At 37.2% G+C, this 13659-nt stretch overlaps 1 protein-coding gene across 1 annotated transcript in view; it reads left to right on the top strand.

Annotated features, from left to right (window-relative positions):
• The window catches only part of KMO (kynurenine 3-monooxygenase), a 21551-nt gene that overhangs the window by 567 nt on the left and 7325 nt on the right, over positions 1-13659 (top strand). Inside the window, exons 2-9 of the mRNA XM_015812327.1 lie at positions 887-956; positions 2982-3079; positions 6003-6092; positions 8643-8691; positions 9674-9761; positions 10590-10755; positions 10859-10930; positions 12872-12993. Coding sequence (XP_015667813.1) covers positions 887-956; positions 2982-3079; positions 6003-6092; positions 8643-8691; positions 9674-9761; positions 10590-10755; positions 10859-10930; positions 12872-12993 — 755 coding nt within the window. The remainder of the gene's footprint in view (positions 1-886; positions 957-2981; positions 3080-6002; positions 6093-8642; positions 8692-9673; positions 9762-10589; positions 10756-10858; positions 10931-12871; positions 12994-13659) is intronic.

Raw genomic sequence — 13659 nt, 5'->3', positions numbered from 1 at the left:
AGAGAGAGAGAGAGAGAGAGAGAGAGAGAGAGAGAGAGAGAGAGAGAGAGAGAGTAATGTTATTTATTTTAATAAAAAATGAATTGGAAGAAATTTGTTTTGATTCTGTGTAGGACTTAGCTTCTTGAAACTTTCTGAAAAATTTGTTATTAAGGACAAGTGACTACAGTAACAGTTGCCTGTTTTATTGTTAAAAGATATAAAGTCTCCCCTGTGTCTAAAGAAATAAGAATAAAGTAATATGAAAATTAGAATATGGCCCATCAACAAGGACATTTGTCTGTTCCTTAAAGGTTTCTGTGATATTGTGACGTGAATGGCAGCAACTCAGTAGAGCCAATTTCTCCTAATTGGGAAGGTTCTGAGCATAAAAAAAGTTGGTAAAATTTGTGGTTTGGACAAGTTAAAAAAGAAAGCAATTCTAGAGACATGCCTTAAATACATAGTTGAAAGTGCTTGGTGATAGATAAACATAAAATAAAACATGACACAAAAATGAAAATATTATAACAAGACAAAAACGTATTTTTCAACTTGCTTTGACTGTTATGAGCAATGATTAAATAGTTTCCTTATCAGCTGCATTTCATAACTCTTTTTATAAAAGGAACTTCTTTTTGTGGATAGAAACAATGAAGTGGCATATTCAAAATCCTCACATTATTTCTAGCAAAGGAAAGTCCCTCAACATTTACATTTTATCAACATCTTGTCAAGTTTGGTTCACACAAACATGTCAATTGGGGGGAATTTGGTTGACTTGATTCTCCCCTACAGAAAAGGCTTTAGATGCAGTATGCATTTTAAAATCATGTACATTCCTCCAAATCCTTTTCAGTATATTTTTGTTTTTGACTCAAAAAACACTGCAATGCTTCTGTTGCAGGTGGGTTCTCTAAGTGCTTCTTTCTTTGCAAGAAGGGGATTCCAAGTAGAAATGTATGAAGCAAGATCAGGTATGATCTGTTACTTGATAATACATTAACATTTTAGATGATAACCCTACTTATATGGATGTTCGCAAATCTCACTGGAATGTTGTTTTTGAAATTTCTCATTTTTCGGAAGTGAGATTTTATATTATTAAATCACTAAGAGACTTTGATAATTAACATTATTTACAATAATATTTTAAAGTGATGGTTTAGATTTTTCAGATCAAACACAGTTATCCTTATATTTGCAAGTTGGAGCAATAGGACCTGCTTCTAAACTTCACATCAGCAAATTTATACCCAAATGCATTGATCAAAATTACACAATCAGTAAAAAATTGTAGAATCTTTCTATTATCCCAAGTGTGATTTTAAAAACAGAAGAAAAATCTGTATGTTCAATCATGTTGCCTATGAATACAGAATTGAGGATGGAGAAGTAGAGTGACAAGTATTACACTGTGAAAAAATACAGCATTGTTTGAGTCCAAGAATAAAGAAATGGTGTGGTCCAAAGCCAAAGTATATGCTTGGTATGTTAATAAACTCAAAATTGAGAAGATAAAATCATATAAATATTCAGTTGTCTTGCTAGAATCAGGGTCTTCAAGAGCCTAGATGGGAAGGTTTTTGTCAGGTTTTTCTTTTCAAAAAGGGGGAATTCTATCCTTTTAGTTCTCCAAGCCCTCCAAGCAATTCAAACAATATAATATTTCTGAGATCAGTTTTCAGAGTGTTATCCTAGGTGCCCAATTCAGCCCTCAACTTAGAAGACTGTTAAGCAGTAAGAATTTAGCTCATTAAAACCAATTATTGGCTGAAATTTAGTGTCAGACCCCAAAACTCCTCGCCTATTCTCTTTTGCCTTCTATTCTTTTGGGGCCTGCCATTCTGTTGGGGGAGGGGGGTGCATGGGGAAATATGTTGGTAACTTTCGCTTTCCTCTTTCTTTGTCTGGCTTCCTGCTTTTGAGTATGGAATGCATCTCCTTATCTAGGAGACAGTTGAAAGGAAACGAAAGCTGGAGAAGACCTTGAGATGCGCGCCTACCATACCAGTCAGACGGCCATCAAGCCACCTGTGGATTGGCTGGAGTTCAAACGGACATTATGACTTTGATGGGAGGGGGCATATTGCTTGCTTTAATTATATCATTCACACGGGCTTTTCTTCAGATCTCACCTTACACTCCCAGCTATCACTAGTCCCTAATAAAAGTTCCTTTTGAGATAATGCCTGCTTCAAAAGTTCTGCTTTCTTGGGTGATTAGTTGAAGTGGGTCCACAACCTGGAGTGTGTGTGTGGCTGCATTTATGCTTGCTGACTGTTTTGATCAAGCAGGATAAAAATGCTAGCTTCATTCCTTACATTGCTGGTGATTCAATACTGTTTTTTAAAAAACCAATTCTACTCAGATAACAAAACAAAAGTGCTGAGGCTGGGAGGGGGCAGAAGGAAAGACATAGAGGCAGACCCTTCTGCAATTCTGTGACCAGATGTTTTCCTCTGGCTGGTGTCAGGCACAAGAAGGAGGTCAGCAAATCCTATGGAATCAATAGTGTGTGTGTATGTGGGCGGGGGAGATTGAATCTCTGTGTTTGAAAAGCAATCCATTGTCCATCAACATTCAAAAAGGGAGGGCAAGAGAGTCAGAATGATGTAAACAACATTGCAATGAAACCCCTCAACTCCCCATTGTGTAAAGCCATTCCCCCGAAGGGCAGAAAAATTGCCCTGGGGTTGTTTTCATTATACATGTTTTCAGTCATACAGACTGATACTCCCGCCACAAAAAGGATGCCCATCATGAGGTACAATAGAGAGTTACCCTAAGGTAAGATGGGTAGCCAATACATTTTATAAATAAATAAATTATAAATAAACATGCCATTCATACTCTTCTGCTATCCTTAATGGGAAAAATTGCATAATTCTACCCTGGCACAAGTCAATATTTGGAAAGTGAGTAAAAGGAATTATGAACATTTTTCATACTAGTAATTATAATACCTGAAGGTACATAATAAATGGTTCATTTCTTTTCAGATATCCGTAGTTCAAGTGTAACTCGTGGCAGGAGCATTAACTTGGCCTTGTCTCACAGGGGACGGGAAGCTCTCAAGGCAGTTGGAGTGGAAGATCAGGTGACCTTAAAGATAAAGATCTAACATTCTCTGTGGCTGGTGGATTATAGGAGGACTATTTATTTGTTTATTTATAATAACATTTCTAGGGCAGAGTATGAAGGATTTTGTCCACTATAACGTAAACATTTACAAATAATATATACTTATATATTTTAATAAACCCAGTCATTTATTGTAATGCCCCTATCTCTGTATCTCATGTTGAAAAGCAGGCTGATGTCATTTTCCAGAAGCTGGATTACTCACCAGGCAGAGTGTAGGCACAGTGTGGGTACAGCATACAAGGTTTTCAGAGGCGCTGGGGTTGAGCACACACCAAAAGGGGGCTTGGATCAGAGGTGCACACCAAGAGCAGGGCAGGATGAGAAGTGTGTGCAGGTAGATTCAAGGAAACAGAAGAGGAATTATGAAAAGGAAAGGTGGAAGTAAGAGCTTTAGGTGATGGGATTGATCTGTGCCAGATGAGAAAGGGACTGTCAGCCACACTAGATAGAACAGACAAAAAAAACCCAACTCCACTGGTAGCCTACAACTACTTTTACAATTTTGAGATTAGCTATGATAATAGAATCTTGCAAGTCACATTTTGCTACACTGTACCTCTTCATATTTCAGTAACTTGGGGAGGTTTTTTTCTAAGATACTTCCAAGCATTATCAGGACATTCTGGACTTAAAAGATCTTTTATCCCTTGTTGCCTTGGCAACAGAGCTTGCATATCCCCATCAAAGTCATCTTCCATACTCTCTACAGAACTATACATCACACTGTTAGCTATTGTGTTTGACTTTGCAGGAATTAAATCATTGACTTTTCAGGGATGGTCTTGCTTGATGAAAGTCCACAACCCATTGGGGGTTCACATTATTCCTTGGCTGCCAGTAATTTTTAGTGGAATATGTTATGAATGGTGTACAGTTTAGATAATGATATGTAATGGACAGGTAGAGATCCATGTTCCAGAACCTGCTAATGAAATAGACCATATAATAAAGATACAGGTAATACAAGTAGGCAAGCTATACATCTGAAAAGATGATGGAGAAACAGATTGGCAATCCCCTTGGTAGTTGAGAGCCTTGAAAGGGATGAAGTGCCCCATTTTAGTGAAATGATCCACCACCATCAGTATGGTGGCAAATCCTCGGGAGTGGTAATAAAGTCCATGGAAGGGATCTTCCAGGGGCCTGAGGACACTGATAGTTTGAAAGAGGCCAATAGTTTTGAACAAGATATAGTTAGCCTGATGACAGACTGGACAATGTGAAGGTGTCTTTGATAGCAAGCAGTTCTTTCTCTCAGATGGTATAGTTGACTTCAGCCAGGATCAGCTTCTTTGAATGAAAGTTATAGTGCAAGGCTGGTAGATTGGTGTTGTGGGATTCAGGAAGACTGCTATAATAGTCATACTGGAGACACTGGCCTCAACCATGAAGAGGTAGGCTGGTGTAGAAGGAGGAATGACACAAACATCGCCTTTAGGCAATGGAAATTCCACTGCACTTCATGACCCCCTAGGAAAGGCTCTTAGAGTAGTTTAGAGATGGGAGCAGCAAGGTGTGAGAAGGCAAGATAGGTGGTAGATGTTTGTGAACTCCCGAAACCACTACACATCTCTTTTTCTTTCCTTGGGGACTTCCAGTCTTGGATTACTTGAACCTTTCTGAGATGCTCCAGGATGACTTGACATATGTGGAAAGCTCCTGTGGTGCTTGAAGAGGCATCTGTGCTGGTAGAGAAGGCGCTTGGCAACATCCACATCCAGGGAAGCAGAGAATTCTCAGCATCCTTTACAGCCCAATGCTCCATGAGCTATGGCAGTTGCAAAACATGGAATAAATGGAAGGAAGAACTGAAATGCTGGAAGAAAGTATTAACTTTTGACTATAAGAATAGATTAATTTAAGAGGGAATTATTCCATCTCCCTTTTGGATGTTTTAATTATCAGGCAGGAGAAAACTACAAACGTATATACAATATGCAACAGAAAATTAACAGGGGTAGAATATGGCCAGTGATCATTTTGAGGGCAGTCTTGAATTGTTAAATTTTAGATAGAAAGATTATTTATTAATTAATCAATTATTAAATTTATTTGCTGCCCATCTCATGTGCAATGACTCTGGATTATCAATAATAACAAGGATAGGAAGATACGTTGCAAGTCAGTACAGATAGAACATATAGAACACAGAATAATAGGGTTTGAAGAGATCTTGGAGGTCTTCTAGTCAAGTCCCCTACTAGACCCTATACCAGGGGTAGGCAACCTTGGCTCTTTTATGACTCATGGACTTCACCTCCCAGAATTCCTGAGCCAGCCAAGCTGGCTCAGGAATTCTGGGAGTTGAAGTCCACGAGTCATAAAAGAGCCAAGGTTGCCTACCCCTGCCCTATACCTTTCTATACAAATAGCTGTCCAGTCTCTTCTTGAAAACCTCCAGTGATGGAGCATCCATAACTTCTGAAGGCAAGTCATTCCACAGGTTAATAGTTCTCACTTTCAGGAAATTTCTCCTTAGTTCTGGGCTGGATCTCTCTTTAATGATCTTCCACCCAACACTTCATTTTCTGCCCTCAGATGCTTTGGAGGATAGGCTGATTCCTTCTTCTCTGTGACAGCTGAGTTACAAACCTACTTAGGCAAGTGGGCACATTTGAGTTTGAGAGTATGATACAGTCTCTGATAAGGAGCAATGTTTGCTTTTCATAAAAGGGCTGCCAAAACATTTCAAGATTCTAAAAAGTAATCCACTATAGCTAAAACTAATTTGCTTCCAAACCAAACAATATTCAGAGACCACTGTTTTTAACTTTGTTTGGCTGGTCATGTTGCTCCTCCCCCCAATATAAGAAGAAATTGCATGCAGCATTAAAACAATTTCAATATTTAAAAAATTCTCTTTTTTTACATTTCAGATTGTGTCTAAAGGCATCCCCATGAAGGGAAGGAGAATTCACACTCACTCAGGGAAAATGTATACAATTTTTTATGGAACAAAAAGCCAGGTATGTTAAATCAGTCAAAACACGTTAACTTTTGTGTTTTATTTTTGCATACTTGTATATGATGTGACTAATGAAAAGCCGGCTACTATTATGAACAGAGGCACTACTGTCTATTTCCTGTAAGTAAGAGGACACAAATGGCCTCTTCCAACATTGTACCGATCTTTAGCAATGCTCTCAGTGAAAAATGGGATCAGCAGGAATGCATGGCACACAGTAGATTTCCCTTTTGTTATATTGCTTTGTCTAGAAGAGGATAGAAAGATACACCTATGGACTAGTTATCCTAATCTAGCCTATAACAATCATCCTTGCTCTTATATATGTATTCTTGTTCTCTCTCTCTCCCTTTTTCTCAAATGTGATAGCATATTGGAAGAATGGAATGAAATTTGGAGGACTGACATATATATTCAAATAATGCAGACATTGATGAATAAATGTTACTGGATTAGAAATGAAAATCAAAATGTTGTCTCCATAGATGAGGCTCAAATTCAATGCAATTCATACAAATAGTCTATACTGTACAGTAAGGTCAGGTAAACTCTGCTAGAAATTCAACAGCAATTCTAAAATATTGCAACCTTGATTTGGTAGCCTTCAAAATGGGCTCTCCCAGTTCTTCTCTATTTTTAAGAAACAGAGTGATATAGGCTACCTTACCACTTAAATTGTGTTTTGGATAGCTATTTTGATTCCACCCCTTTTCAGTCTCTGTGCCATCTTCTTCAAACAAAGATATTAGCTACTTTAACTTCCTCTTCTTCTGTAACTGTACATAATTTTCTATCTGATGACTGATGTACTTTCCTTTGTACCTCACTTTCTAGAGAAATTATTTCCTGAATATGTTCCTTCTGTGCTAACACTTCTGTCATTTTGCAATCTCGTTTGTAAAGAGGTTCAGTTTAATCTTCATCTGCTTCTATCAAATTAGTCAAAGCATTCCTATCTTAGTGGCAACTATATAATTTATATGCCACCCTGTCTCACTGTCCAAGATGATTCTGGGTGGCTTACAATATTACATAATACAATATTATGTAATACAATACATTATGATGTATCTGACCGTAAAAACATCTCTTTCTTAAGTTTTTTTTTTACTTCTATTTGTTGGAATTCCTGATTGAGATACCCTACCTTGCTGTTTCTTGCTTGTCGTTTGTTGGTTCTTTTTGATACCCAAATCTATCGTCCTTTGTTGTCTGTAATGAAAGTTTGTTTTGAAAGAGAGAAGCAACCTAGAACTAAGGAGAAACTTCCTGACGGTTAGAACAATTAACCAGTGGAACAACCTGCCTCCAGAAGCGGTGAATGCGCCAACACTGGAAGTTTTTAAGAAGAAACTGGACAGCCATTTGTCCGAAATGGTATAGAGTTTCCTGCCTGAGCAGGGGGTTGGACTAGATGACCTCCAAGGTCCCTTCCAACTTTATCATCATCATCATCATCATCATCATCATCATCATCATCATCATCATCATCATCATTATTATTATTATTATTATTATTATTATTATTATTATTATTATTATTATTAAGCCGTTTGGATATTTTCTTCTTTGAAATTTTGGAATTTTTTCCCCCATTTTTGCTTTCAGAGTATCTTTTTTTTCATCCCCTACTTCATCAGGTTCTGTTTCACATGAATTAAGCATGTCAATTATATTCCTTTCTTGCTGGCACATTTACTCTCTTCAATTTAATCCTTATATTTGACAGTGGAAATTCATTATCTGTTTGACAGTCTGTACCTGGAAATACCTGGCTGGGTGGCATACACTTCTCTGTTTTCTGTGTCCCATGACATAGGTTTGCATCTGATAATCCCTGTGTGTAGAGTCTGTGTTTATATTGTAAGGATGCGAGACCATCGCATCCCTAAACAGCTCTTCTATGGTGAGCTGTCTCAAGGAAAGAGATCGCACGGGGGACAAAATAAGCGATACAAAGACACGCTGAAAGCATCTCTCAAGTCCCTAGATATCGACACCATCTCTTGGGAATGTTTGGCGCATGATCGAGCGACATGGCGCACCCTGGTTTACCAGGGTTGCCAGACATATGAACACAGAAGGACAATCTTGGCACAAGAGAAGCGAGCACTCCGTAAAGCCAGAGCTGCAAATGCTGAAGCAATAGTGTCCACATTTCTCTGTTCAGTATGTGGCAGAACATTCCGTGCTAACATTGGTCTTATCAGCCATCTACGGACACACCGTTGATGGCCCATAATCCATAAGATGTCAAGGTCTTCATCGAAATCGATGGATGAACAACACTCTATCTTACAAACAAGATTGACTCTGGAAATCATATTCCCATCAGCACTGTTCTCAGAGTTCTAGAAAATATGGGGTCCTCCAGCAGATCAAAATGATAATTATTTGGTATGGACTTTATTAACCATGGTCACTGATCATGAAAAAGAATCTAAGATTTGTATTGCTAAAGTATTGGAAAAAGTGTGCAAGGATATATTCAAATATAGTTAAACATATAAAACATTCTCTGCCTTATTTTGTTTTGTTTGTTTTTTAACAGTATATTCTCTCTATAGATAGAGCAAATTTGAATAAGGAGTTATTAACTGGTAAGTGTGGCTTAATCAGTTTTGATCCTTTCTCAATTTATCACATTTAAAATTACGTTGTGTTTGAGGTAGAAACATTACTCAGATAGAGGCAAGATATAAGAAGGATGTGCTATTTACTGTTTAAAATGAGTGTCTTCTGAGTCTCCTTTTGCTTGAGCAAAGACCACAAGCAGTCTATGCATGCTGTAGAAAGAGAAGGGAAAATCAGCACCTCAGCAAAGTCCTCTGAAGACACTAACTCTCAAAACCCATTAGCCCTCTGCTGCTTGTCAACCACCAGATTGTTAGGTTTAAATACTCTTTCAAAGTAACACACCTCCACAAGCTCAGGCAAGCTGAACATTTCAGTAACTACAAGACAGAGAGTTTATTTAGTCATTTTGCTTTAAATGCCCAGCACACTGGAATTTAGAACACAAACATTTGGTGGTAAGCCAAAAAAAGAGACTGCAGAAAAACAATAATGAGAGTAGCAAAAGTTACATTGGTAGAGGTTACTAACCCATCCCCCATCCAAGAATAGGAGAACAGCACTTTCACCATGCATAATAGAAAGTTGCTCAGAATTGGTAGAGTCCTGGCGGCTTACAGTGGGCAAGTAATGAGTATGTTGGAGTGGGCCAGAGTGACCTGTTTTTCACCATATGATAGGTCTCTGTGGTGCAAAATAAACATTTAGAATTATTGAAAAGATGAAGGCAGGAAGTTAGGAAGTGGATGCATATACATCACCTCAAGAGCGAGAAGTCAAATCTTGTGTTGGCGCATGTGTGTCAAGCCAAATTACCCACATCTAACTATAGAGATCTTAGTGAATGGACTGGGTGGGAAAAAGTGACATGATTAAAAATGTGTTACATTCTATAAATGTATTTATTACAGAAATATTTTTGCAAACAGTTATTCAGATGTCTACCTCTAAGAAAATAAATGTCTAAATGTTTAGATTCCATGTTGTTTCTTTTTCCTCTATTTACAGCTGCTGAGAAGTATCCCAATGTTAAATTAAACTTTGAGCACAAACTGCTTCACTGCAATGTAGACTCAGGGCTACTGACCTTTTCAGGGTAATCAAATGGCTCCAATTTTCCTAGCACACTTTAATCATTAATCAGTACCCAAACAATAGGCCACACTGACTCTTTCCAACTGTTGTGGGGGCCTGTATTTGTGTGAATTGAAAAATTGTTAGGTTTCCCACCCCCAAGTTAGCAAAGATTAACAATTTAACCAAACATGACAAAATGTTTAATCAACAACCAGAGGACTGCACTTCATAAATTCCTGACAATATAACCTCTTGGACTCTGCTGACTTCAGGATATATTTGTTAATGAGCAAGCAATGATTTATATTTTCACAAGATAACAAATTTTTTAAATGAATAAAATCTAATGTAAAGCGCCAATTTTATGCATTCACTCAGTCTCCTCTTCATCCTCTTCTTCTTCTCCTAATAAAGATATAAGATGAAATGTATGGAAACATATTGGAATGACCATTTGAAAAAATCATCTCACACAAAACTTATTATGAATAATATTGGAGTATAGGACTGACAAATTATACCTGATTTTTAAAACCCGATTTTATTGTCAATAACATCTAATGACATGTAGTTGTTACATTAAAATATAAATTTAAAAAATCATTTTAGGATAACTATTGGATGTCAAAATTCCTGTTTCAGAAATAGCTTCCCTTACTTCCTTTTCCCCAAATCTGAAGGAGTCAAGTAGGGGGAAAAAAGTATGTTCTTTAAACTTAGTGCTTCAAGAGAGATCTAAGCTAATAGAAGTCACAATCAATCACTACTCAATATACTGCAATATTTATTTATACCTTATAAATACCTGAACACACATACTAATGGTACTTTTTGTGTTTTCTTACAGATCAGACCAAATGACTAAAGAGGTCACCTGTGACTTAATTGTGGGCTGTGATGGAGCTTTTTCCACAGTTAGGAAGCAATTTATGAGACAAACACGGTTTGATTACAGTCAAGTGTATATTCCACATGGATACCTGGAACTGAAAATTCCTCCAAAAAATGGAGATGTAGGTAGTGAAAATTCACGGTGAACTTGTTTCTCCTGTTTCCAGTTCATAAGGTACACTGGCATTGACAGATATCTTTCTATTACTTTTTTTGGTCTTTCAGTTTGCAATGGAGGCAAACTATCTTCACATTTGGCCTAGGAACACATTCATGATGATTGCACTGCCAAACCTGGTAAGAGACCTAATGCATCTTTCATCTCTGATATTCTGGAATCTGGGTTTGATCTGGACAATCAGTTCCAGCCAATGCTGGCTTCCTGGAAGCACACAGTCTTAGGGATTGCATGCCTGGAACTGCATGTCTACATTTTTCCTGATACAATTTCCATTCCTACACTCCAGTCATGGTTCATTAGTTCATTCCCATTCATATATCCTCTCTTATTGCTACTGGCAGGTAATTTCTGACTCCTCCAACTACTGAACTGCCTGAGTGGATTCACTCATTCATAACTGTTCTCTCTTATACTAGAGCATTCCCAGCCCAGTTCATTACAGCCTGAAGGGTGATTTTAGGAGGAGTCACAAAGTGGAGGGAAGGAAGCACCACCTGCACACTGCACTAAGATGTTAAATTAATTTCAATCATCAGAATTGCTATTTTAAAAGCTTGGTTAGTGTGTAAGAGTTCAGAAGTTTCTATTTTCTCTGTGATGCAGTATAGCATATTCTAGAAAAGAACAGAGTTCAAATGGTCATTTTTGGGGGTGAAGGAAGAGTGTAACAGATGGAGTTAAATATCAGCTATTACCTATTGTGTCCCCTTCTTTCTTCCAAAAGATAGCCTTATCAAATAAAAAATGCAGTAATTGCAAAACCTATCTCATGACAGCCAAAACCAACTTTTCTATTTCATTTCTTAAAATAGATTGAAAAAGAGCTTTTGCTGTTCCACCCAGGTTGGACAGGCGTGATTCAGTAATGAAACTGTTCTAAGGATTTATTTTCTTTCCCAACTTTAAGCGTTTTCCTGCTGAATTCTACAATATATCACTAGAGGGCTGCCTGCAAAATCAATCAAACAAACATGAGTCACCCTTCAGTAATTCAGAATCATAGAGTAGAAGTGTGTGGTTCAGAGCTTAGAAAAGATCAGCTCTCTCTTTGTTCACCCTTATCTTTTCTGGCTTTAGTTTCAACCGATAGGATTAAGGATTATTTCATTGCTTAACTTGTTTTTCTTCACAGATTTGATAGACTAGATTGACATAGCCCATCCTTTCTCTCTGCCTGTGGGCAGATGACATCAATATATTCTGTACACACCTAGTTTCTAACAGACAGTTTTGGGGTGGGTTTTTAAAAATGTGGAATAAAAGAAAATGACTAGATTGACATTGCTGATGGTTGCTGTCCAAACATGGGCAAGCAATAAATAAATATTTCATTTTTGAATGCCTGTTTCATTTTCAAACTACTAAATCCTTGGAATGTGATTAATATCTCATTCATCTTAATGATCTCCAAGTTCACCAAGATGACAGATAAAAATTTGTGGGTATCTCCACACTTGCATCTTAGATCTCCCCACAAGCATCTAATAACATGCCTGGGCAACAGCATTTTCTTATGTCCCAAGAGTTTGTCTTCAGCTCTTTGCCAATCCATAGTAAATCAGGCTTAATTCATCCTTAGCTACGTATACTGTTGTTGCAGTAGCCCAAAGCAGCATTTATTTGACATCATCCAGGAACACCCTCAAGATAAAGAAAACTGTAGACTTTGTCAGCCAGGAAGGTTGGCTGACTAGCAATGAACAGAGCCAATAAAATATAAGCATTTGGCAATGGAGATATATTGCTATAGTTTCCTACCTTTTGAAGAAGGTGGATAGCATTTCAATCAAGCAATAGGGGAAGCCCCTAAAGTAAGTGCAGTACCTCTGAAAAGGGGTGGGACCCTCTTTTTTTACTGAAAGCCTCAAGAAATAACATAGAAAATTATAGAATTTAGATATATATAAATATATGTGTATATGTATTGTGTATGTGTATTCAAATAAGTGAACTTAACAAAACTGAATCAATATATCTTGCAGGGAACTAGTTTTAGGATTGGACTGAACCAAAATTCTTTTCAAGTTTTCATGTAATTTATCCATTTTAATTCATAGGATAAATCATTCACCTGTACGCTCTTCATGCCCTTTGATGATTTTGAAAAGCTTGCCACAGGAGAGCAAGTGCTGAATTTCTTCAAAACTTATTTTCCAGACTCAGTTCCTCTAATAGGAGAGTAAGTTTTAATCTAGCTACTATGAATCAAATCAAATCAAAACAAAACAAGCCCTAATCTAAGAATAAAAGCATCTAAGCATCAGTGAGCTATTGCACATGACAGAGTAAGCTCTAGCAGAGATAGACACGAAAGTCATTGATTCTGTTCTTTGTGCAGTGCTTACCATTGTGCTTTAATTTCCACTTATTACTTTAGTCTTCACTCTAAAAAAAAAGATTCTGAGATGGGTTTTGTATAAATTGTCCTGCAATCCAAGGTGGTTTATAAAAAATTAACTCAGAAAAATAAACACTGTTTGAATGTTAAAAAAGCAAATAAAGATCAAAACAACCACCTACTGCAGTTCAGCTGTCCTCCAACCCCAATTTGTATATTATATTTTATTGAATCTTTGATTTATATTAGGACTTAATTATACATTTATTGTTTTCAATGTTATATCATAATGCAAATCAATAATAAGAATAGTTTAAGACAATGCATATATATATATATTTGTTTTCGTAGATTTTCATGGGTACAGGTATGCAGGTCTTAGTGTATTCGGGTCTTTTCCCGTGTAAGATTGAGAGTATCTTGGCGATGTTTCGACAAGGTCCCACTCATCATCTTCAGGCTGGGGTCTTCGGCTTCGTGCTTTGCTCGCACAAGCACAAAGCTGAA

This window comes from Protobothrops mucrosquamatus, unplaced genomic scaffold (assembly GCF_001527695.2).
Source record: "Protobothrops mucrosquamatus isolate PMUCROS unplaced genomic scaffold, P.Mucros_1.0 scaffold78, whole genome shotgun sequence".
In the NCBI taxonomy this organism is placed as follows: Eukaryota; Metazoa; Chordata; class Lepidosauria; order Squamata; family Viperidae; genus Protobothrops; species Protobothrops mucrosquamatus.
The sequence above is the reverse complement of the archived record's forward strand: the minus strand, read 5'-3'. Positions and strand labels throughout refer to the sequence as shown.